General features: G+C 38.1%; 1 protein-coding gene across 1 annotated transcript in view; it reads right to left on the bottom strand.

The window, feature by feature from the left end:
• The window catches only part of B3GLCT (beta 3-glucosyltransferase), a 136,112-nt gene that overhangs the window by 27,808 nt on the left and 80,741 nt on the right, over positions 1–27,563 (bottom strand). The window contains exons 10-13 of the mRNA XM_028106794.2: positions 27,015–27,134; positions 25,203–25,272; positions 18,281–18,394; positions 5,783–5,882 (exon numbers count right to left, since the gene is read on the bottom strand). Of these exons, the coding sequence (XP_027962595.2) occupies positions 5,783–5,882; positions 18,281–18,394; positions 25,203–25,272; positions 27,015–27,134 (404 nt within the window). The remainder of the gene's footprint in view (positions 1–5,782; positions 5,883–18,280; positions 18,395–25,202; positions 25,273–27,014; positions 27,135–27,563) is intronic.

The following is a 27,563-nucleotide window of genomic DNA, read 5'->3' as shown; positions in this document are numbered from 1 at the left end:
TTATCAACAATGCTTTTTGGCTATTTGGGGTCTTCTGTAGTTCCCTACGAATTTTAGGATTATTCTAATTTTAAGAAAAATACTGTTGATATTTTGACATGGATTGCACTGAATCTGTAGACTGCTTTGGGTAATAGGACATTTTGACAATATTCTTCCAACCCGTGAGGATAGAATATCTTTCCATTTGTTTGTGTCACCTTCTATTTCTTTCATCAGTGTTTTATAGTTTTCAGAGTACAAGTCTTTCACCCCTTTAGTTAAGTTCATTCCTAGGTATTCTTTTTGGTGCAACTGCAAATGGTGTGTTCTTAATTTCTCTTTCTGTGACTTTGTTTTAGTGTATAGAAACACTAATTTCTGGATATTAATTTTGAATCTTGCAACTTTAGTGAATTCATTCTAGTAGTTTTTTTGGTGGAATCTTTAAGGTTTTCTATGTATATCATGTCATCTAAAAGATGACAGTTGGACTTTTTTACCAATGTGGATGCCTCTTATTTCTTGTCTGACTGCTATGGCTAGGACTTCTAGACTATGTCGAATAAAAGTAGTGAGGGTGGAAACAAGACAAGTTTCTGACCTTAGGGAAAAAGCTCTCAATTTTTCACCATTGAGGATGATCTGAGCTGTGGGTTTTTCACATATGGCCTTTATTATGTTTGGGCTTAGAAGGAACATATCTCTTTTGTTGAGAATTTTTATCCCGAATAGAATCTCGTCAAATTCTTTTTATACATCTATTGAGATGGTTATATGATTTTTATCCTTCATTTTGTTAGAATACTGATTGCCAGATGAAAGTCTACTCTAACCTATGGTTTTTATTTTTTGACATTTTATTTGGAAGTAATTTCAAGATTTTAGAAAAATTCCAAGAGTAGTACAATGGAAAATACTCTCCTATATCCTTTACCCATATTCACCAGTTGTTAACTTTACCCTATTTGCTTTATAATGCTCTCAATATTTCTCTCTCTATATTCATATATTTATATCTGTCTATATATAGATGTATGTGTGTATATGTGCATGTGTACGTGTGTGTGTATACATATTTTCTCTTTTCTAAAATATTTGGGAGTAAGCCTCATACATTATGCCCCTTTCCCCTAAATACATAAATGTCCTAAGAACAGGAAAAGTTTAAGGATTTCAAAAACTTTAATACAGTAATTTTCTTAAGTTAAATATACACCTATATGTTCCAGCCATTCTACTCATAGGTATTTAGCCAAGATAAATAGATATATTTACAAAGATATGTACACAAAGGTTCATAGCAGCCTTAATTAGGATTCCAAAACTGAAAATAAATGCTTATATCTAAGCTACCACCATATTCCAGTTTTATCAATTGACCCAATGTCTGTTATAGCACATCTTCCCTTCAGAACAGGATGCAGCTCAGGATCCCTTATTGCATTTATTTATCATATCACTTTATTCTCTCTTAATCTGTAATAGTTATTCAGCTTTTGTCTTTCATGACACTGGTATTTTTAAAGCACCTCCCCTAATTTTAATGGAATGATCCTCATGTTGGGTTTGTCTGGTGTTTCATGATAAAGTCCAACACATACATTCCCAGTCACAGTATTGTGTGATGCTGCATCTGACACACGATGTCCTTCTGATCTTCACTGGTGATACCTATTCTGACCACCCAGTCAAGTTGTTGTCTGGTTTCTCCACTGGACAGTTATCATTTTTCCATTGCTTTTTTATTTTAATTCCAGTGTAATTAACGTACAGTGTTATATTAGTTTCAGGTAACCTAGAAGAAATGGATAAATTCCTAGAAGCATACAACCTCCCAGAACTGAATCAGGAAGAAACAGAAAATCTGAACAGACTGATTACCAGCAAGGAAACTGAATCCCAACAAAAGTCTAGAACGAGATGTCTTCACAGGTGAATTCCGTCAAACTTTTAAAGAAGAGTTAATGCCTCTTCTCAAAACTATTTCAAGAAACAGAAGAGGAAGAAAAGCTTTTCTTCAAACTTCATTCTATGAGGTTAGCATTACCCTGATACCAAAACCAAATAAAGACACTACAAAAAAAGAACTACAGGTCAATATCCCTGATGAACATACCTATTTTCTACTTCTTATAAGCATGAACTCACTGAGTCCTAATTTTAATGGTTCATAATTCATTGTTGTCCTTAATTATATGATGCTTGTCCAAGATGTGGCAATGGGAAACCATTTTTCCTTCAGTGTGATGATGTTTTCATTTGAAACACAGTGGAGTTCACTGAAACACAGTGGAGTTCATTTCCCCCTCTATCTTTGACTTTTCTCCTGTCCTTATTTTCAAATATGTAAAATATGAGCAGGCTTCCCCAACTCAACTAAATTAAAAGAGATTCAGAAGTATCCCACCCTCCCCTACTCCATCTATCCTCTTCTACCAACACTTTTAGAAACCAACTTCATGGTTTACTGGTTCATCTGTCCCTTACTTATTTTTGTGAAGATAAGGAGACACAGGTATGCTTTATTTCCTTTTCATTCTTACAGAGACCAGCATACTAAATACATTGTGCACTTTGATTTCCAGGAGATACCATTAAATGAGAAAAGCATTCAGTACCAATTTTTCAAGGAAACAAAATTTTGATAAATTTGATCTTTTTCTCTACCTCATCATTTCTGCATGTATCTTTATTATTTCCTTGTGCTTTTTTGGGTTGGCTTTGTGATTTTTTTCTTCCCCCCAGCTTTTAGAGTTGGGAAGTGAATTTTTTATTCTCATTGGTTTGCCAAATCTTTATCCTTTTATTTTTAGGCTTTTTGAAGAACTATGTTTAGGTATGTCTTATACAAAAGTACGGAATTGGGGTTTGCTTTATGAGCCAATTTGAAAAGTTCTTTGAGTTAAACCCATTCAAATTTAGTGACATGACTGATATTTGGTTTCAACACTGAAATTGCTTTGTTTTAATTATACACTATTTACTGTGTTTCTTTAATTTTTCCTTTAAAAAAAATTCTTTGTGTTGGACAAGTTTTTCCCATTATCTTGTATCTAACTTTTTATGCCTTATTATGCTTTCTTATTTAACATTTTATTAGATCTGTCAGTTTTACATGGTATCCTTTGAATCCCATCTGAGCTATACAGTAAGCCATGTTTTATTCTACTTTCCCTTTTCTTTCCATTTTTTTTAAAGTTGCAAGTTTCTGCTTTGTCAACATATTACATTTATATACTATTCCCCTACCCACACCCCCAACCCTATTTTTACAGTTAAATATATGAACTGTCTACCATCAGTCCTCTTGCCCAAATTTCATCTCTCGTTTGCATGAAGTTCTCTAATATATTCCCCAGGAAGGATGCAGCATGTGCACACTGCTCCCTTAGTTCATGGACATTAATTTCTTACAGCCTTGATACTTAAGAGAATCTTAGCTGCATGTAAAATTTGTGATTCACAATTTTTTGAGTTTAACCTGTTCCTGTTTCCGTACTTATGTTATTCTGAGATGTCTGATGCCAGTCTTAATTTCTTGCTCTACAGTTATTTCATCATTTTGCCTCAAGACTCAGAGGAAGTTATCAAAATCTAGTAGTTTTACCCAGCCATGTGAAGAAGCTGAGGGTCCCAAGTGAATTTTCCATGGCACCTACTAGGTAGGCCCTTTCAACATACACATTAAGGTACTATTTTATTTCTGGTAATGTTATTTCTGTTTTTGATTTTTTTCCTTCAATCAGGAACTCCAATTATACATGTGTTGGGCTTCACTGCCTCTTCATTTTAACCAGTTTTTTTCTAACCTTTTTAACTACTTGACCCCATTTTCTGGATTACCTTCCTAATTTTCATCCATGTCCCTTATTAAATTTTCATTTGAATTTGTTTACTGTGGGGTGTTTTAGTCATAACTCCAGATATGAATTTGCCTTTTTCTTTCTTTGAGTCTAAAATTCTACTTTCACTTTTTCCCTTTCTTGACCACTTCCTTTTTTAAGTTTTTGAATTTTTTTTAAGTAGGCTCTATGCCCAGCATGGAGCCCAAAGTGGGGCTTGAACTCATGACCCTGAGATCAAAACCTGAGCTGAGATCAAGAGTTGAATGCTTAACCAACTAAGCTGTGCAAGGTACCCCCTCAGTTTTTGAATTTTTGACCTGACTCTAAATCTTGCAATTATTCAGCCTCATGACTTAGAAGTCAAAGTTCATGCAACCAAGAATGACGTCAGAGTCTTACAAGGAAAAGGTGACAAGCTCAAAGCAAAAAAACACATTTAAGGCCTCATTGGGCAATTAGATATTAGTGCTGGTAAATATGAAGAAATGTGGCAAAACTTTTAATATATACTGAAGATTGATGACATAAGTGGTTACAGATATAATAAATGCTATACAAGATGTCCTTGAAAAAGACCCCATTGTTGGAGGTGATTATGCTATGCTTCCATGCTCACAGTTGTGTCTAGGGTTCACCGATCTGGAATCAGTGTCTGTATCAGCTGATTTATAGTTTTCATCAAATTTGGAAAATATTTCTTTAAATATTTGTCAGGTGCCCTTTTGGGGAACTCCAAATTGCATATATACAAAGCCACCTGAGACCGTACCACAGCTCAGTGATGATCTGTTCACTGATTTTAAATTATTTATCTTTGTATTTCCTTTGTATAGTTACTATTGCAGTGTCCTCATATTTTCTTCTGCAATAGCTAACTAACTTGTTAATCTTATCCACTGGATTTTTCACCTCAGACAATGTAGTTTTCATCTCTAGTTCAGTTTTGTTATACCTTTCATGTTCCTTTTTGAATAAAGGGAAGAGTTATTAAGTTATAACTACCAGTTCTGTTAGTTACAACAACTAGTTAACACTCATTTCTAGGGTAATTTTAATCAACTGATTTTTCTCATTATGGGTGTGTTTTCCCACTGCTTTGCATGTCTGATAACTTTTGACTGAATGCCAAACCCTATGAATTTTTGTTGGGTTATGGATATTTTGGTATTCCTAGAAATCTTCTTGAGCTTTGTTCTTGGATGCAGAATAGTTACTTGGAAACAGTTTGTTCTTTGGAGGTCTTTTAAGATCTCTTGGGCAGGACTGGAGCAGTACTTAATCCAGCCTTAGCTGTTTCCCTGCTATTAAAACAAGACACTTCTATATACTTTACCCAATACCCTATGAATCCAAGGTTTCACAGTGAGGCTGGTGAGAACAGGTACTATACTCAGCCCTGTGTGTTGGCCACCATCCCCTCTCATCATTTTGGCTGGTTCTCTCCCCAGCCTCCAGTAGTTTCTTCATACACATTTGTACTGATCAGTACTTAAAGGGAGGCCCCACAGATCTCTGGTGTTCTCCTTCTCTGCAGCTCTCCCTCTCCAGTGCTCTGTCCTGCAAATTAATGGCCTCAGTCACCCCAGGCTCTCAGCATCATCTCTTCAACTCCAGGGTTGCCCAGGTTCCACCTAGGTTCCCCTCCCTCAGCAACTATTTATACTTCCTTAAGGCAGTTAGCTGGGGTAGTTGTAGAACTCACCTCCTATGTTTCATGTGTCTGAGGGGTCATTGTCCTTTCTTGCCTAATGTATCCACTGGATTTTTCTTAAATCTTGTGTCTTAAAAACCCTCATTTCATATATTTTGTCCTTTTGGGGGAGTTGTTTCAGATGTTAGGGTAAATCTAGTCCCTGTTACTCCATCTTGGCTAGGAGCAAAAGTACCCATCATAGCTTGTGAATATGAATATATGTAGAATTTAAAGTCATCCTAGGATGAGAAGGACTCCTTACCTTATTAATGTATCATCATCCACAATGACCAACCATGCTATTTCGTCATGGCTGTGATTCAGAAATTTTTCCAAAATGGCAAATGTCTTTCCACAATGACCTAGGAAAGGCAAGAAGAAAACTTAGAGTGTCATATTTTCTTTAAAATGCACATATAATTCATTTTAGGGGAGCCTGGGTGGTGCAGTTGGTTAAGCATCCAACTCTTGGTTTCAGCTCAGGTCATGATCTCAGGATCATTAGATGGAGCCCCACATTGGGCTCAGCATTCAGCAAGGAGTCTGAGTTTCTCTCTCCCCCTCTGCCCTTCTCCACCCCCTGCACTCTCCCTTTAAAGTAAATCTTTAATGTTTTAAAATGAATTATATGTTTTATAAATTTTTTTAAAAGCTTCAATCCTGATATGTACACACAGAAATTTTAAAAATTAGCCTTTTCTAATTTTCATAGACCTAGTAGAACAGTGGGAACTTCAGAGATCATGAAGTCTAAGCCAGTTATTTCACACATGGGGAAATGGGAAACCCAGAGAGAGGAGGTCACTTAGCTAATCTGAGACAGAGCTAGAACTACTATCTGCTCCAAAGTTGTAAGCCTCATAGAAACTACAGAATCTTGGCACCTTTCCTTAGGTATATTCTGAAGGAACTGTTAGAACCCCAAGCATTACAACTATAGGGAAACAACAGTACACACTAGATTTTGGGTGTATTTTGGTCTGTTAGAAGAAACTGCCTCCCAAAATTTTAAAGAAAAACTTTATACATATACATGTACACGTGTATATACATGGAATATGACTGTAAAGATGAAAATTAAAGATTTTAAAAGAGAAATTGATAAGTTGGTTGAAAAAAGGAAAAAAAAATGTGGTCAGGCAGGAGACTAGAACAAAGTCATACATTAGATTTAGGATATATTTTGGTCTGTTAGAAAAACACATATATAAAAGTTAAATACAATGAAGGAATAGAATATGACTGTAAAAGTGAAAAGTAAAAAAGATTTTAAAAAAGGAATTGATAAAATATGGCTGTCCTCCAAAGCTGTATGGAAAGCTTTCAGAGAACAAAAGCTATGGAGAGCAAACCCGAGCAGATTACTTAGCCTGGCCCGGCAAGGGTGGGGCAATTCCACGACCGGCAAAGACATTTGGGAACCACGGCAACAGGCCCCTCCCCCAGAAGATCAGCAAGAACAGCGAGCCAAGACCAAGATTACAGATCAATGAGAATGTCAGAACTCCAATGCTAGGGGAATACAGCACATAGAATTCATGGCTATAGGAGGGGAAGAATGAAGAGGAGTAAATCGGAGGGGGAGACGAACCATGAGAGAGATGGACTCTGAAAAACAAACTGAGGGTTCTAGAAAGGAGGGGGTGGGGGGATGGGTTAGCCTGGTGATGGGTATTAAAGAGGGCACGTTCTGCATGGAACACTGGGTGATATGCACAAACAATGAATCATGGAAGACTACATCAAAAACTAACGATGTAATATATGGTGATTAACATAATAAATTTAAAGATTAAAAAAAAAATTCATGGTTGTTTTCTCATGATTCGTTAGTCTTCGAAAGTTAATCTTTTTAATTTTTTTTCTTTTTCTATTTTTTTAATTGTTCTTTCCTTTTCCAACCAACATATTATCAATTCCTTTACAGTCATATTTCATCCCTTCATCGTATTTACCCTTATTTTTGTGTGTGTTTACATGTATATATGCATGTATATGTATAAAGTTTTTCTTTAAAGTTTTGGGAGGCAGTTTCTTCTAACAGACCAAAATACACCCAAAGTCTAGTGTGTAGCTCTTTCTATTCCACAGCCTGATCATACTGTTTTATCCCCACCCCCCGCCGGTTTCGGGTCTCTTCTGATTTGTTTAGTGTATATTTTTCTGGGGTCACTGTTACTCTTTTAGCATTTTGTTCTCTCATTCATCTATTTTTCTCAGGACAAAATCACAAAATGGAAAAACTCACCTCAAAAAGCACAAGAGACAGTACCGACTGCCAGGGACCTAATCATTACGGACATTAGTAAGATGTCGGAACCAGAGTTCGAATGACAATTATAAAGCTACTAGCTGGGATTGAAAAAAGCATAGAAGATACTACAGAATCCCTTTCTAGAGTAATAAAAGAACTAAAATCTAACCAAGTCTAAATCAAAATGGCTATAAAAAATAAAGAAAAATAAAAATAAAATGGCTATTAATGAGGTGCAATAAAAAATGGAGGCTCTAACTGCTAGGATAAATGAGGCAGAAAAGAGAATTAATGATATAGAAGACCAAATGATGGCGAATAAAGAAGCTGAAAAAAAGAGATAAACAACTACTGGATCATGAGGGCAGAATTCGAGAGAGAACTGATACTGTAAGATGAAACAATATTAGAATACTTAGGATTCCCGAAGAAGAAGAAAGAGGGGCAGAAGGTCTACTGGAGCAAATTATAGCAGAGAACTTCCCCAATTTAGGGAAGGAAACAGGCATCATAATCCAGGAGGCACAGATAAACCCCCTCAAAATGAATAAAAATAGGTCAACACCCCAACATCTTAATAGTAAAATTACTACAAGTCTCAGAGACAAAAAGAAAATCCTGAAAGCAGATCAGGACAAGAGGTCTGTAACCTACAACAGTAGAAACATTAGACTGGCAGCAGACCTATCCACAGAGACCTGGCAGGCCGAAAGGGCGGGCATGATATATTCAGGGCACTAAATGAGAAAAATATGCAGCCAAGAATACTATATCCAGCTAGGCTGTCATTGAAAATTGAAGGATAAAAAGCTTCCAGGACAAACAAAAAGAACTTGGGAAAACCAAACCAGCCCTACAAGAAATACTGAAAGGGGTCCTCTAAGCAAAGACAGAGCCTAAAAGTAACATAGACCACAAAGAAACACAGACAATACACAGTAACAGTCACCTTACAGGCAATACAATGGAACTAAATTCATATCTTTCAATAGTTACCCTGAATGTAAATGCACTAAATGCCCCAATCAAAAGACACAGGGTGACAGAATGGATACAAAAACAAGACCCATCGATATGCTGTCTGCAAGAGACTCATTTAGACCCAAAAACACCTCCAGATTTCCATTTAACATGCTAATGGACATCAAAAGAAAGCTGGGGTGGCAATCCTTGTATCAGACAAATTGGATTTTAAAACAAAGACTATAATAAGAGAGGAGGAAGGACACTATATCATTCTTAAAGGGTAAATCCAGCAAAAAGATCTAACAATTTTAAATATCTATGCCCCTGACATGAGAGGAGCCAATTATATAAACCAATTAATAATAAAATCAAAGAAACACATTGACAATAATAGTAGGGGACTTTAATTACCCCCTCACTGAAATGGACAGATCATTTAAGCAAAATATCAACAAGGAAATAAAGGCTTTAAATGACACACTGGACCAGACAGACTGCACATATATATCCAGAATATTCCATCCCAAAGAAACAACACACATTCTTCTCTAGTGCACATGGAATATTCTCCAGAATAGATCACATCCTAGGTCACAAATCAGGTCTTAACCGGTACCAAAAGACAGGAATCATTCACGGCATATTTTCGGAGCACAATGGTTAGAAACTAGAACTCAATCACAAGAGGAAAGTTGGAAAGCACTCAAATACATGGAGGCTAAAGAGCGTCCTATTAAAGAATGAATGGGTCAACCAGGAAGTTAAAGAATTTTAAAAAATCATGGGAACAAATGAAATCACAACTGTGCAAAATCTTTGGGTTGCAGCAAAGGCGGTCCTAAGAGGAAAGTATACAGCAACACAAGCCCTTCTTAAGAAACAAGAAAGGTCTCAACTATACAACCTAACCCTGCACCTAAAGGGGCTGGAGAAAGAACAGCAAATAAAGCCTAAACCCAGCAGGAGAAGAGAAATAATAAAGATCAGAGCAGAAATCAATGAAATAGAAAGCAAAAGAACAGAACAGATCAATGAAACTAGGAGCTGGTTCTTTGAAAGAATTAATAAGATTGATAAGTCCCTGGCCAGACTTATCAAAAAGAAAAGAGAAAGGACCCAAATAAATAAAATCATGAATGAAAGAGGAGAGATCACAACCAACACCAATGAAATACAAACAATTATAAGAACATATCTGAGCAACTCTATGCCAGGATATTAATCTGGAAGAAATGGATACATTCCTAGAGACATATAAACTACCAAAACTGAACAGGAAGAAATAGGAAACCTGAACAGACCCATAACCACTAAGGAAATTGAAGCAGTCATCAAAAATCGCCCAACAAACAAGAGCTCAGGGCCAGATGGCTTCCCAAGGGAATTCTACCCAACATTTAAAGAAGGCGTGCCTGGGTGGCTCAGTCGTTGAGTGTCTGCCTTCGGCTCAGGTCATGATCCCAGGGTCCTGGGGTCAAGCCCCACATCAGGCTCCCTGCTCTGCAGGAAGCCTGCTTCTCCCTCTCCCACTCCCCCTGCTTGTGTTCCCTCTCTCAGTGTGTCTCTGTAAAATAAATAAATAAAATCTTAAAAAAAAAATACACATCTATTTTTCTGAAACTGTTCCAAAAAATAGAAATGGAAGGAAAAGTTCAAACTCACTTTATGAGGCCAGCATTACCTTGATCCCAAAACCGGACAAAGACCCCATCAAAAAGGAGAACTACAGACCAATATCCCTGATGAACATGGATGCAAAAATTCTCACCAAAATACTAGCCAATAGGATCCAACAGTACATTAAAAGGATTATTCACCACCAAGTGGGATTTATTCCTGGGCTGTAAGGTTAGTTCAACATCCACAAATCAATGTGATATAATACATTAATAGAAGAACAAGAACCATATGATCCTCTCAAAAGATGCAGAAAAAGCATTTTACAAAGTACAGCATCCTATCTTGATTAAAACTCTCCACAGTGTAGGGATAGAGGAACATATCTCAAAATCATAAAAGCCATCTATGAAAGACCCACAGTGAATATCATCCTCAACAGGGAAAAACTGAGAGCTTTTCCCCTGAAGTTAGTAACACGGTAGGGATGTCCACTATCACCACTGCTATTCAACATAGTACTAGAAGTCCTAGCCACAGCAATCAGACAACAAAAATAAAAGGCATCCAAATCGGCAAAGAAGAAGTCAAACTCTCACTCTTTGCAGATGATGTGATACTTCATGTGGAAAACCCAAAAGATTCCACCCCAAAACCACTAGAACTCATACCGGAATTCAGTAAAGTGACAGGATATAAAATCAATGCACAGAAATTGGTGGCATTCCTATACACCAACAAGACAGAAGAAAGAGAAATTAAGGAGTCAATCCCATTTACAATTGCATGCAAAACCATAAGATACCTAGGAATAATCTAACCAAAGAGGCAATGAATCTATACTCAGAAAACTATAGCCAACAGACACATGAAAGAAATTGAGGAAGACACAAAGAAATGGAAAAACGTTCCATGCTCACGGATTGGAAGAACAAATATTGTGAAAATGTCTATGCTACCTAGAGTAATCTACACATTTAATGCAATCCCTATCAAAATACCATTAACTTTTTTCAAAGAAATGGAAAAAATAATCCTAAAATTTGTATGGAACCAGAAAATACCCTGAATAGCCACAAGAATGCTGAAAAAGAAAAGCAAAGCTGGTGGCATCACAATTCCGGACTTCAAGCTCTATTACAAGGCTGTAATCATCAAGACAGTATGGTACTGGCACAAAAACAGACACATAGATCAATGGAACAGAATAGAGAACCCAGAAATGGACCCTCACCTCCAAGGTCAACTAATCTTCAACAAAGCAGGAAAGAATGTCCAATGGACAAAAGACAGTCTCTTCAACAAATGGTGTTGGGAAAATTGGACAGCCACATGCAGAAGAATGAAACTGGAATATTTTCTTACACCACAAAAATAGACACAAACACACAAAAATAGACTCAAAATAGATGAACGACATAAATGTGAGGCAGGAATCCATCAAAATCCTTGAGGAGAACACAGGCAGCAACCTCTTCGACCTCAGCTGCTGCAACTTCTTCCTAAAAACATCGCCAAAGGCAAGGGAAGCAAGGGCCAAAATGAACTACTGGGACTTCATCAAGATAAAAAGCTTTTGCACAGCAAAGAAACAGTCAACAAAATCAAAAGACAACCAACAGAATGGGAGAAGATACTTGCAAATGATATATCAGATAAAGGGCTAGTATCCAAAATGTATAAAGAACTTATCAAACTCAATACCCAGAGGACAAATAATCCAAGCAAGAAATGGGCAGAAGACATGAACCGACATTTCTGCAAAGAAAACATCTAAATGGCCAACAGACACATAAAAAAGTGCTCAACATCACTCAACATCAGGGAAATCCAAATCAAAATCTCAATGAGATACCACCTCACACCAGTCAGAATGGCTAAAATTAACAAGTCAGGAAACGAAGTTGGCAAGGAGGCGGAGAAAGGGGAACCCTCCTATACTGTTGGTGGGAATGCAAGCTGATGCAGCCACTCTGGAAAACAGTATGGAGTTCCTCAGAAAGTTGAAAATAGAGCTACCCTATGATCCAGCAATTGCACTGCTGGGTATTTACCCAAAAGATACAAATGTAGTGATCCAAAGGGGCACGTGCACTCCAATGTTTATAGCGGCAATGTCCACAATAACCAAACTATGGAAAGAGCCTAGGTGTCCATCAACAGATGAATGGATAAAGAAGATGTGGTGTACACACACACACACACACACACACACGGAATATTATGCAGCCATCAAAAAATGAAATCTTGACATTTGCAATGATGTGGATGGAACTAGAGGGTATTATGCTAAGCAAAATAAGTCAATCAGAGAAAGACAATTATCATATGATCTCACTGATAAGAGGAATTTGAGAAACCAGACAGAGGATCATAGGGGGAGGGAGGGAAAAATGAAACAAGATGAAACCAGAGGGAGACAATCCATAAGAGACTCTTAATCTCAGGAAACAAACCGAGGGTTGCTGGGGGGGGGTGGGAGGGATGGGGCAGCTGGGTGATGGACACTAGGGAGTGTATGTGGTATGGTGAGTGCTGTGAATTGTGTAAGACTGATGAATCACAGATCTGTACCCCTGAAACAAATAATACATTATGTTAATAAAAATAAATAAATAATATACCCCTGATTTTCACAAAATATTTGGTGACACAATAGAGAACAAGCTAATATTAACTAATATTAAACACTCAATTTGACCTTTATTTTCATTTTTCTTGATCTCTTTGTGTATTTTTAACCATTATTTAAAAGCCGTCTCAAACTCCTATTGTTACAAGGTAGAGTATAAATAGCAATAATGTTAGACTAATCACAAATTAAGAAATCAAATAAGGAATACATGAATAAATTATTATTAAGGGCAACTTAAACTGAAATCTAAAAAGCAAGCTTCACCAAAAACACTTCAATGTAAAATCATTTTTCCAGAGCCCAGGGAAGATGGCAGAGGAGTAGGGAACCCTAGTTTCATCTGGTCCCCGGAATTCAGCTAGATAGCTATCAAATCATTCTGAACACCTGTGATCTCAACTGGAGGTCTAAGAATTGCTGCAATCCTACAAATAGAAAAGCAACCAGTTTTTGCAAGGCAGGAAGTGCGGAGAAGTGAATCAGAGGCAATATATCGGAAGATAAACCCCTGGGGGGAAGGAGCCTCCATAAGCCTCTGATACTGGAAAGTGATACAGCAGTGGGGCATAAAATCAGAATTTATAGAAATCTGTTCCCAAGGGGGATGTCCCTGCCTGAAAGGTGCTCAGGTGGCAAAGCAGGCAGAATATAAGGTGGGACAGCATAGTCTCAGGACCCCCAGGGTCACAGAAAGAATGGGGATGCCTGAGTGTGGCAGAGCTCCCAAGCATTGGAGCAGGGAAGCCAGCTGCAATCAGCAAGCCCAGGAGTGGGCTCTCAGCCCTGTGTTGCTTTAAACCACAAACCACGGCATGATCGGTGGACTGCTGTCTGAGCAGGGACCCAGAAAGCAGCAAAACAGTGGCGAGAGTCCTCTCCCTGCCCCAGGAGGAGTGGCGCATGTGTGCGCTACAGGAGTCTATGTTTTAAAGTTTGGAGACGCAACACGGACGTGTACCTGAGATAAAAATGCTCAGTCACAGGCTGGGTGAACAGAGTGTGGATGGAAACCAGGGAGATAAGAATGACTGACTGCTTTTCTGTGAGGGCTCACTGAAGAATGTGGGGTGCGAATTGTCAGTTCTGGGGCTGGAGACCAAGGCGCAACCATTTTCATCCTCTAAAGCTGAGCAGAAAGCCTTCAGGGAGCAAAAGCCACATAGAGCAACCCCAAGCACCTTACACTGAGCCCAGCCCCCTAGCAAGGGTCGGTGCAACCCCACCCAGGCAAAGACACCTGAGAATCAATGAAGCAGGCCCCTCCCCCAGAAGACCAGCTGGAACATCAGGCCAAGACCAAGTTTACAAAGCACACAGAACTGCAAAACTCCAGGGTTAAGGGAAAATGGTATATAGAATTTGAGTTTTTTCTCTCATGATTCATTAGGCTTTCAGTTTAAAATTTTTTTTCTTTTTTTCCTTTTCAGCTAGTTTCTTATTTTTATCAACACTTTTAAGTCTTTTTTTAATTTTCATTTTTACATTTACATATATATATTCTTCATTTTTGGCTTCCTTTCATTGTATTCAATTTTATTTTTGTATATACGTAAGTTTTTCTTTCTTTACAATTTTGGGATCTATTTTCTAACAAACAGACCAAAATACACCCAGGACCTAGTGTATTACTCTGTTCAGTCCACCTGTTTGATTATATTCTCTTTTTCCTTTTCTTTCTTCTTTGGTTTCTGATCACTTCTGATTTGTTTAGTACATATTTTTCAGGGGTCGTGGTTGATATTTTTGTATTTTGTTATCCTGTTCATCTATTCTTCTCTGGAAAAAATGACAAGACAGAAAAATTCACCCCAGAAAAGAGAAAAAGAGGCAGTACTAACTGCCAGACACTTAATCAGTATGGATATAAGAAAGATATCAGAGCTAGAATTCAGAATAACGATTATAAAGATACATCCATATTGAAAGTGAGGGGGGGTGAGAACCATTTATCGTGCTAATGGACATAAGAAAGCTGGGGTAGCAATCCTTATATCAGACAAAATAGATTTTAAACCAAAGACTGTAATAAGAGATGAAGAAGGTCACTATATCATAAAGGGTCTATCCAACAAGGATCTAACAATTGTAAATATTTTTGCCCCTAACATGGGAGCAGCCAATTATATAAACCAATTAATAACAAAATTAAAGAAACACTTAATACAATAATAGTAAGGGACTTTAACACCCCACTCACAGCAACAGACAGATCATCTATGCAGATCAACAAGGAAACAAGGCACACTGGACCAGATGAACTTCACAGATATATACAGAGCATTCCATCCTAAAGCAAAAGAATACACATTCTTCTCAAGTGCATATGGAACGTTCTCCAGAATAGATCACATACTGAGTCACAAATCAGGTTTCAACCAGTACCAATGATTGGAATTATTCCCTACATATTTTTAGACCACAGTGCTTTAAAACTTGAACTCAATCACTAGAGGAAATTTAGAAGGAAAACAAATACATGGAGGTTAAAGAGCATCCTACTAAAGAATGAATGGGTCAACCAGGACATTAAAGAATTTTAAAAATTCATGGAAACAAATGAAAATGAAAACACAACTGTTAAAAATCTTTGGGATGCAGCAAAGGCAGTCCTAAGAAACAAGAAAAGTTTCAAATACACAACCTAACTTTACACCTAAAGGAGCTGGAGAAAGAAAAGCAAATAAAGCCTAAACCAAGCAGGAGAAGAAAATAAAGATTAGAGCAGAAATCAATGAAATAGAAACCAAAAGAACAGTAGAACAGATCGACAAAACTAGGAGCTGGTTCTTTGACAGAATTAATAAGATTGATAAACCCCCGGCCAGACTTATCAAAAAGAAAAGAGAAAAGACCCAAATAAAGAAAACCGTGGATGAAAGAGGAGAGATCATGACCAACACCAAGGAAACACAATTATAAGAACATATTTGAGCAACTTTAAGCCAACAAATTAAGCAATCTGGAAGAAATGGATGCATTCCTAGAGACGTATAAACTACCAAAACTGAACCAGGAAGAAATAGAAAACCTGAACAGACACATAACCAGCCAGGAAATTCAAGCAGTAATCAAAATTCTTCAAACAAGAGTCCAGGGGAATTCTACCAAACATTTAAAGAAGAATTAATAACTATTCTTCTGAAGCTATTTCAAAAAAGAGAAATGGAAGGAAAACTTCCAAACTCATTTTATGAGGCCAGCATTACCTTGATCCCAAAACCAGATAAAGACCCCATCAAAAAGAATTATAGACCAATATCCCTGATGAATATGGATACCAAAATTCTCACCAAGATACTAGCCAATAGGATCCAAAAGTACATTAAAAGGGTTATTCACCATGACCAAGTGGGATTTATTCCTGGGCTGCAAGATTGGTTCAACATCCACAAATCAATCAATGTGATACACTACATTAATAAAAGAAAGGACAAGAACCATATGATCCTCTCAAAAGATGCAGAAAAAGCATTTTACAAAGTACAGCATCCTTTCTTGATTAAAACTCTCCACAGTGTAGGGATAGAGGAACATACCTCAAAATCATAAAAGCCATCTATGAAAGACCCACAGTGAATATCATCCTCAACAGGGAAAAACTGAGAGCTTTTCCCCTGAAGTCAGTGACACGGCAGGGATGTCCACTATCACCACTGCTATTCAACATAGTACTAGAAGTCCTAGCCTCAGCAATCAGACAACAAAAAGAAATAAAAGGCATCAGAATCAGCAAAGAAGTCAAACTCTCAATCTTTGTAGATGATATGACACTTTATGTGGAAAACCCAAAAGACTCCACCCCAAAACTGCTAGAACTCATACAGGAATTCAGCAAAGTAGCAAGATATAAAATCAATGCACAGAAATCGGTTGCATTTCTATACACTAATAATGAGACAGAAGAAAGGGAAATTAAGGAATCAGTCCCACTTACAATTGCATCAAGATACCTAGGAATAAATCTAACCAAAGAGGCAAAGAATCTGTACTCTGTAACCTATAGAACACTCATAAAAGAAATTGAGGAGGACACAAAGAAATGGAAAAACTTTCCATGCTCATGGACTGGAAGAACAAATATTGTTAAAATATCTATGCTTCCCAGAGCAATCTATACATTCAATGCAAGCCCTATCAAAATACCATCAATATTTTTCACAGAGCTGGAACAAATAATCCTAAAATTTGTATGGAACCAGAAAAGACCCCAAACCCAAAGGAAAGTTGAAAAAAGAAAACTAAAGCCACTGTCATCACAATTCTGGACTTCAAGCTCTATTACAAAGCTGTAATCATCAAGACAGTATGGTACTGGCACAAAAACAGACACATAGATCAATGGAACAGAATAGAGAACCCAGAAATGGACCCTCACCTCTATGGTCGACTAATCTTCAACAAAGCAGGAAAGAATGTCCAATGGACAAAAGACAGTCTCTTCAACAAATGGTGTTGGGACAATTGGACAGCCACATGCAAAAGAATGAAACTGGACCATTTCCCTATACCATACACAAAAATAGACTCAAAATGGATGAAAGACCTAAATGTGAGACAGAAATCCACCAAAATCCTAGAAGAGAACACAGGCAACAACCTCTTCGACCTCAGCCACAGCAACTTCTTGCTAGACACATCTCCAAAGGCAAGGGAAACAAAGGCAAAAGGAACTACTGGGACTTCATCAAGATAAAAAGCTTTTGCACAGCAAAAGAAACAGTCCACAAAACCAAAAGACAGCTGACAGAATGGGAGAAGATATTTGCAAATGACATATCAGATAAAGCGTTAGAATCCAAGATCTATAAAGAACTCATCAAACTCAACACCCAGAGAACAAATAATCCAGTCAAGAAATGGGCAGAAGACATGAACAGACATTTCTGCAAAGAAGACATACAAATGGCCAACAGACACATGAAAAAATGCTCCACATCACTCAGCATCAGGGAAATCCAAATCAAAACCTCAATGAGATACCACCTCACACCAGTCAGAATGGCCACAATGAATTATGAAGGTATAAAAAAATATGTTAAATAATCCTAATTGTCCTATGCTCAGTCAGTCATATCAACATGGCCTAACAACTTACAACCTTTCTTAATACTTATAAAGCAGCTCTTAATCCGAGAGAATTGATCCATATCCACGGGCAAAGATGTTGGGAGGGGAAGAAGTGAAACTTACATAAGGCATAAATCATAGTATTTGTAAGATATTTCATTTTTATCCTAATTTAGGATAATGGACATTCTGAATAAGAGTAGTATGAATTAAGGACTCACCTCTATCTGTATTGGGAATCCCCAGATCTACTGTAGGAATGGAACTTTCTGCGTGATCACTGTAGTATTCAATGACACTTGCCTGGCCCGCCCAGGTCTGCTTTACAATGGGGACTGAAAAAATGAGAGGAGTGACAGTCATTGGCACAGTTCTGCAGGAAAGCTTAGCATCATGAAGGGGAGCATTATCACCTATAAAGGGAGAAGCATTATTTGCTCTTCTTCGGATATCCCAACCTGCATGCTTTTCCTACCCTGAGAAATGTCAGGTTGTTGGTCGATGACAACACCTGCGTGGAACCCTCTCCTTGAGACGTTTTCAACGTATGTTAGAGCCCAACCCTTCTCATTTCTGGTGATTCCTCATTCCTCGAGTCCATGTAATGATCCATGTCCTAGTCTGCTTATACTGTAGTGTTTTAATTTCCCTCTTTCCCCCATAGGCTATTTCATTTAAAATTCACAACTAGATTTTTCAAATGCTTCTTAGAGGGGTGAGGAATATAATTACTTCTAAGGGATGGGAATATTCCGTGTTTCTGGATGAGATGCAAATATGTCTCCCTTACAGTGGTGGGGGGGTAGGGGGCTTCTCAAACTATACACGTCCCCACCCAACGATTCCAACAGAACCATAAAATCCTATCCAGGACACAACCCTACCACTGAGAACCACTGCCTAGGATAGCTGATATTCTTGTGCTACGCTTCTGAAAAATGTGGAAGAAGAAAGATTGAGAACCACTGCAGATTTTTTACCACTACCATTAACAGATAAATTGTTTTAAAAAAAGAAATACAAACAACAGAAAACTTTCACAGTTTTCTGTAATTTAAAGCTACTTTTAAGCATCTCCTATCTCCACATTTGACAGAATTCTACCTGATCACTATTTGGTATTAATTCGCCTGACCAAATATCTGCGTAATTATTATATATATATTTTTAGCTACTATCTGTGCATCTCTACATTCTGAGAAGAGGTTTCTGTTGTTTTAATAGGAAAAAAAAAATCATCCTGGGGTGCCTGGGTGGCTCAGTCGTTAAGCGTCTGCCTTCAGCTCAGGTCATGATCCCAGGGTCCTGGGATCGAGCCCTGCATCGGGCTCTCTGCTTGGTGGGAAGCCTGCTTCTCCCTTCTCCCACTCTCCCTGCTTATGTTCCCTCTTTCGCTGTGTCTCTCTCTGTCAAATAAATAAATAAAATCTTTAAAAAAAAATTTTTTTAAAAAGAAAAAAAATCATCCTGTCAAGATTGCAAACCCTGGCAGTTTAAGAACCTCCACTCCAGTGAACTAAATCTTCAGGTCAGTATTTTGAGATGTTTATCAGATCATTTATCTTTTTCCTTTTTCCCAGCCCAAATAAAAATATATGCAAAAACTCCCCATGCAATGCCAACTTTAAATGTTTAGCTACACAAGTTAACAAATTCAGAGTCAAAGTCAGACAGCCTTGTATTTAAAATACAAAAGTGCACCACTTTATCCATTATTAATGAACTTTTCAGAAAGACATTTGTTATAATCTCTAAGTTACCCATTTTAACACACTGAATAACTTTTAGATCTTATAATTTTTCTGCAATCCTAAAAAGGCAGAAATTTCTTCATGTCAAAATGGACAAAGATGCATAAATAACAGGTAAGGCTGCTGGGGGAGGGGGAGAAAAAAAAGAAAAACAAATCCTCTTCTACTTCCAAATCCCAGCACAATGAAAATCTTTACCTTAGCACCTCAGGGGCAGTCTGCCGTGTATATCACATGCAGGAGGACTGACCCCAGAAAGGGCTCCTGGCAGCTTGCTGCTGCTAATTCACTCTTGGGTAAAATGTCCTCCCTTGCATGATGCTGGAAAAAGCTGTGAGGGAAGGTCAAGAATTTTCCTCAGTCCCAGCCCTCAGTCCTGCAAGCTGTGCAAAAGTCGGCTTTCGCTGTCCTCAGCCCTTAGCCTCCAGTTCCCGTTTGCTCTAATGGCTTTATTAATCAGCAGAGATGTTTCCTCTCAGCTGATTTAAAGGACATTAAAATCAAGTGTGAAGGAGTTCTTTGCTGTACCTAACTACTTGCTTTCGGTTTTTGTTTGAAATAGCTGAAACAGAAATTTCACTAAAGGTAAGAATCACTATATGAATCATTCCCCACCCCGGGCACAGTGCCCGGGATGTAGTAGGAGCTCAATAAATAGTTTGAATGAGGACTGAATTTTGTAGAAGTTCCCACAAAAGGCTTAAGGCTATTTTTTGGAACTAGTTTAAAGGAAGGTTTTATCCATAAAGGCAATTCATCATTTGGTACAAGGCTGTTGCCACCATTAGCAATCATATAAAAATACACCAGCCATTTTAATATAGTAGGGTGCTATGATTCTATAATCCCAGAAGCAGTCAACCATTTTTATCATCTATCCCCTAATCACTATAACTCCTGAGGCATTTGCCATATCTGCCAGCTATAAAGAATTTAAAGCTAAGCCTAAGTCTTCTATAACAGCAGGTAAAGCCTATATTTTCAACTAGGGTTGATTCTAAGTTACCTAAAACTTTTAAAATATTGGTCGATTTCATTAGCAATGTTTGAATTCTAAATTGAATTCATTCTAGTTATAAAATATTTTATATTGAGGCACTGTGTTCCTAAGTATATTAAACTTTGAGAAAATATTTCAATAGAGTTACATGACCTATTAACTCATTTTCAATACAGAGAGGCATACTTTCTACCCCCTAATAAAACACTAGCGAATGCCTCTTTCAAGAAGGTTTACCACAAGATAACTTATAATTGGAGCAAAGTAAAACTTGTGCTATTAAAGAAAAAACAAACCCCACTGCACAGATGGTATAAATCTTCCACATGGCTTTACAGACTTGAAGCAGGAGGAGATATGTCTTGCTAGGAGGCACAGAACACACATTTTTACCCCTGATGAATTTACTTGCAAAACTGATTACAAATGAAAAAGAACTAGACACTTAAACACTGTACAAAAACTACCCCACAGTCAAATATGAATGACTCTCGATGTTAAGATATCTGCTCTTTTCACTTGACAAATGGACTTCTTGTCTCCGTATGCACGTCAATGACAAAACCCTGGCTGTGCCTCTCTCCTCCGGAGAGGGTTAGAGACACAACCCCCGATTTTAAAGATGTGGTGTAAGTAAGACTCAAAGGCATCCCTTGGGGGCTGATCTAAAACAACATTTTCGGGCAATCCTGGAACCTCTTTATTGGTTCAACAGCCAAGGGGAGATCCAAACAGGTCAGCACCTGACTCCCTCCCTCTCTTCAATTAATTAATCTAATCACATCAATTGACCCAGAGTGAAGCCTTCCACCTGGCTGCATTGTAACCCAAGCCTCATGTCTGAAATAAGCAGACAGACCAGTACCTGTAAGCCTCTCTAACCACACACCCCTTTCAATAAATTTGTTCACATTGGCTTCTTCCAGACAAGATGACGGCGGTAAAGATAACAGGGTGTTTTGTTTTTTCAATCTGAAAGGAATAAAGTGTTTGTTTTTAGGTGCTCAGGAAGCTGTGAAAAGGAACGAAAGGCTGAGCAAAGAGCAATTTTACCTCTTTAATCAGAGGGGACTGCAGCAGGAGAGCATCTCACGACCCAGCACTTGATGAACAAAGCGGTGGCTGCCACCAGACACTTAAGACACGCACAGGAACGGTGTGGCAAAATGGTGCAAAAAAAAATTCTTAACATTTTCTGACAGCTCACGTCACACAGTGGAAAAACACATAACCCAAGAGGAAGTGAAGCAGCTGAATATTAAAACTCCAGAGACCTTCTCCTCACTTAAATATAATTTTACATGCTATGCCTAATTTGCTTTATGTAATATGTTTAAAGTTTCTTTAAAACCCTATACTAACTGCTTGCATCTCAAGAGTGTGTTGCTATTTCGATGGTGTCAATATGTATTTCTTTCTTAAGCCAAAAGACAGAATATATTTTTGCTGTGTCCTAAGAATGCTTTATTTCATTTAAATCAGAATCCAGACACAAAGCAGTTACATAAATGTTTGTTTCACCATTAAGCAAAAAAGGTACAAGATGTTAAATACAATTTTTTTAATTTTGGAACTTGCCTCATTATCAATTCTTCATTGAGAATATAAAAAATGAGTTCAACATATATTTTCCCTTGCCTTGACTGGAGCCTTTAACAGAACGTGCCGTCCCTCACCCTCACCCTGGACATGGCTGACATTATAAGGAGTCAGGGATGGGGGGCATCGCGAGGGGGTCTTCTGCTGTCCCCAGGGGCAGTGCACCCACAAGTGAGAACCTGCCACCAGATACATCACCAACAGTATAGCCAACTCTCAGTTTTTCAAAGATAAATATACAGTCTTATTTATGGGTTTTTTTTCCTTTGTACCACAAAGTGCACGGGGAAAGAAAAAAGAAAAAACCCACTCAAGTCCGTGTATTTGGCTTGACTATCACAGTTATATGCTTGGACAGGGGTGGCAGTCTGAATGCCCAGCTTGGTTTATATTTTAGATCCTCTGTGGATTTCAATTTCTGGCTCTCCCCATTGCTACTGAAAACAGAAAGCCTACTTTCCCACCTTCTGGCCAAGTCAAAAGTGACCTTGAGCCTAGCAGAATGTCAACATGAATATCAAATACCATTTATCAAGGCTAAGATTGTAATACATCCAAGGAGATGACAGTACAGCTATGCTGTGGCAGAAAGAATTTGGGATTTGGAGCCAGAAAACCTGAATCCCAGCTCTCCTTCTCAACAGTCTACAAGAACGGGCCAGCTGCGTCTTGTCCCACACTCTGCTTTCTCTACATGATCAAGGGAATCACGTTAATTATCACATCATAAGGAATTGTCACCATGAAGGCAGATGATACAATGTATGTAAAAAACACACCAGAAAATGTAAAAAAGATGAGCAGATGCAGTTAACATGGTGTTGTCAATGTAATGAATATGATTACTAGATAATTCTCTAGGCCAACCGGTGGTTAGACTAGCCTTCCAAAAGAAGAGGAGGAGCCCAGTGGCCTGGCAGGCTCACTTCCATCCAGCAATATGGATATCAAAGTCCCTAAAATCCTGCTGCCTCAGACTATCTTTTCAAACAAACATCCAAGTTTAAAGATGGCTTGCCACAGAAACCCAACCGTGACAACCTCATAACACCTTTTAATTAAGTCTCAGGCTTCAATGACCCCAGATTCAAATTCATAGCAGTGAATCAATGCATCCAGCTTTGGGAGGTCTGGTTTTAATGCTCCTAACAGGCTTTTAAGATTTGTAATTTTTAAAGACCTTTGACTTGAAATTCAAATGTAAAAGCATTTGATGGATATCTGAAAAGATTATCTCAACCTGATGCAAGTAAGAAAGCAATAAACTAGATCATTCAGAATTACTAAATTAAAATTAGCAAACTTCTTTTTCATTTCTGTAGAATATGAAAAATACAAGAGATGATCCCTAATTTTACTGCTTTACTGTCACTTGAAAAATGTTCCAAAAGAGAAAATATCACCACCACCGCCATTCTTAACATCAATATTATGAAAACAGTCACTACTCCCAAGTGCAGCTTCAAGATCAAATAAATCAATTTGAACACTTCTATGGGCTGTTTAAAAAAAAAAAAAAAAGGCAGTCCCTTCATTCATTTTCTTTGATACAAGATATGTCAAAACTTGTCCCCAAACGCCCTCCCAGATTTTTAAAAAAAGCAAAAGGATATTAAATCTAGGTTAATTTTTGTGAATGATGAAAATTTTAACTGCTATATTGATTTTTAATAATCTTTAGGACTCCTTGTATAATGAGTGCATATATTAGGCTGATTTAATAGGACTTGGCACTTTATATGACTATTTTAGGTAAATATGAAGGTTTATAGTCACATACTTGTATGATACTGTACACATAACCAGATTTTAGTTGATGTTAATATTTCAACCCCAAATTATTTTTTATTTGTAAAATGTTCCCCTTTAAAGTATAATTTATAAGTATATTATCAAATAAATAGTATAAATGAACTTCCCCCATAGCTCTAATCCCATGAAAACGACAGCTGGTTTAGAAATCTCTTCTACACAAATATCACACTCTTGATGAAATCGACAGTCTTTTCATGGAAAAAAATTAAAATAAATGCTAAAATTAGAAAATGCAAAAGACGGTCTAATTTTCAATTTCAGAAAAGTGCAGCTTGAAATAAGGCAAAAAAAGAAAGAAATTATGTCTACTTATATTTAGGATGGGCTTTTTCTTTTACATTATCAACATAACTTAGAATTCTGTAATGACACCAAAAACTTGAATAAAAACAACATTCATCTGCATGCCAAGATTTTCTTAAGAAGGGACCGCTGTGTATAAGCCACCTCTTGCCTTTTCTGCAATATAATCCACTCATGAGTGAATATGTATCTTCATACATACAGAAGTTCCAAAGTGTGCATCCACCATAATGTAAAAAGAAGGATTAGTCTTTGAGAAAACATCCTTTTTTTGGCATTCTCTCACCTTGAAATCCCCTCTAACATTGTTCATACAGTTCAGAGCCGGTGCATGGACATAATAGGACATTATTCTGCAAAATGGATTGTTATTCACACATTGTGTCCAAGATTGCCACAGCTGTGCTTTCCCATTTCCAATTTAAAACACTGCTCTGAACAGTATTCAGAAGGGCTAGGGCCACTCATGTTTCGACACAAACAGTCCCTTCTAATTGATCTTGGTGATTGAAGTGGTATGATGAGGAATACTAACTAAATATAACTGCTTTCACTTCAACAGTATATGTGTCATTATCTCTTTCTTGAGTTTCTATCTGGTTTGTAGTTGTTTTTTTCTTTTTAAGGCAGTTGGGACTTTAAAAGTTCAACAAAAATGAATAACACAAAACCTACTTCTATCACCATGAAATTTCTTGCATGTTTTTACTGCAAAAAATATATCCTCTTTCTTCACTGGATTTCCCTAGAAAACAAGAAAACATATACGTATATATGAGTCCATGTCATATTAACACCCACATTCACACCCCTGTTAGATCTCGCATGCCATAGAGGTGACCTTCACCAACGTCAAGGACATCAAACCTGTTTCTGGGATTAAGTTTTAGAGGAAAACAGGAACTGTAATTCAGCTGACAAGTCCTCTGAAGTCAGCCAGACCTGGGCCCGGATCCCAGCCCTGCCCTGTGCACATGGTGTGATCCAGACACGTTCTTCAGCTCTCGACTTCAGTCTGCTCGTTTCAAAGATGGTCAGAATAGCCACCAGTGAAGCCGCTGTCATCGCTACATTTATTCAGCACATAACTGCCCAATAAATGCTAGACACCTTCCCTTTCCTTTTCCCAGCTGGTGAAGATTTTGACAAAGGGAGAGAACCAGTGGTCTGTGTTTGTGTACAACAGGAACTGACTCTCTTTTGTGGGGCTGGTCTCACTTTAATGTTCAAAGTATTTTTATGGCCCCTTTATTGTCTACCCAAGTCTAGGCTACAGCAACATTCTGTCTTCTGCCAAAGGGAGCATTACTTCAAACACTTGGGCGCCGGGAAGGAGGAGCAATTATGGAGCCCTGAGCTGGCCCAGCCCTAACTGACCACTCAGGTGAAAGGGCCACACAGGGGGATTGTGGACAGCCTACACTCAAAGCCACAGACTGCTTCGTGGGGTGTTCTGACCCCTTTATCAAATGTCTTAGGCCTTTAATAATATTCAGTCACGACTCAAACATCATCTGGGGCCAGTTTATAGTGACATTTAACCACAGCTTTATCATATTACTTCAAGACACTTAGGAGGTTGACCCCACCAGACTGCCCAAAAGAGTATTAAAGAACAAGCAAGCATCATGTCTAGAAAGACAGGAGACAGGTTCCCCCCCTCAGGAACTAAGCAAATATTACAGATTCTCTCCCATTACTGCAGTGTGTGTGTGTGTGTGTGTGTGTGTGTGTGTGTGTGTGTGTGTGTGTGTGTGTGTGTGTGTGTGTGTGTGTGTGTGTGTACATATATTCATCTTTGAATATGCAACACACAGACTTCTGTGTGACCGCCTTGAGAAGAACAGACAACATTTGAGGGTGAGGAATATATTTTCCCTTCTGAGAAAGAACTGTTAACAACCTAGTGAGTTTCAGGGGTCTTCAGGCTCATCCTGGGGACTGGACCAAGGGAATGCTGTAACAAGTAAGTTCATTCTGAAAGCTCTGCTGGACAGTGGCAGGTGAGACCAAATCAAGGTCTACAGGTGAGAGGAGACGGGCTTGAGGAGAAGGCTTAGGTATAGCAGGAAATGTGTGAAATCACCCTTCTAGGAAGCGGAACAGAAATTCCAGTAGACACATGCTGAATCATCAACAAGAGAAATGACTCCAGGCATACTGACCCGGAAGAGCTGTGGCAGGCAGTTCCGCACGGAGGCTCCGGGGTGAGTCTGTGCCCTCACAGTCCTCCCTGCCCCTCCCTCAGATTCACGGTGTGACCCTGAACAGGTACTTCTCAGTGCCTCTCTCTTCTCCTGTGTCAACTAGGAGAACAGTGCTCACCTGATAGGGCTGTTATTAGTAGAAACACGATCTCTACTTCTTGCCTGGCATATAACAAATGTTGGGTTTTTTTCAGTAGATACTTAAAGTGCTAGGACAACGTTATGCACAGCATATAGATTTTCCTTAGATATGTGAGGAAGTTTTTCTTCTATTACTTACACAGAGTGGTAGAAAAGAATGGAATGTGGTGGCACAGTAGGAGTCCACAGCATCTGTACAGAACTCAGGCACTGGAGTGAGGGGAGGCCCATCGCCTTTGTCCCAGATGTAGAGGGCAATCTGTCAGGATAGGAGCCGGCAACAAATGAAAGAACCTGGCCAACACCACAAGTGTAAGAAGGTACAAAATATCTCAAGGAAAAGCAGACCACATCTTCTATAGAGCACTTAGACTGAACCATATCAATTTGACAATATTCAACAGATTTTTTTTAGAAATAAAAATAGCAATTTCTTGTGGATCAATCTAATCTTTTATTAACAAGAATCCATATTCTGCCTGCCAAACAATTCCTAGGTTGTCATAAGCAATTTCAGGGAAGCTATTTTAGGGTTTCTAAAACATTGCAGTGGAAGATGAAAGAAAATATTCCCAAGAGGCTGGTTTTCTGCAGTATGGTAATTACATACCTTGACTAACTGCCTTGCAGAAAACATCTAAAACTGTTGGATAAAATATCTTTAAAATAATTTTAAATGGATTGCTAA

Source organism: Eumetopias jubatus, unplaced genomic scaffold (genome assembly GCF_037043125.1).
Source record: "Eumetopias jubatus isolate StellerSeaLion01/CBP00866 unplaced genomic scaffold, mEumJub1_p1.0 scaffold_3, whole genome shotgun sequence".
In the NCBI taxonomy this organism is placed as follows: Eukaryota; Metazoa; Chordata; class Mammalia; order Carnivora; family Otariidae; genus Eumetopias; species Eumetopias jubatus.
This window is presented reverse-complemented; position numbering and strand designations above follow the sequence as displayed.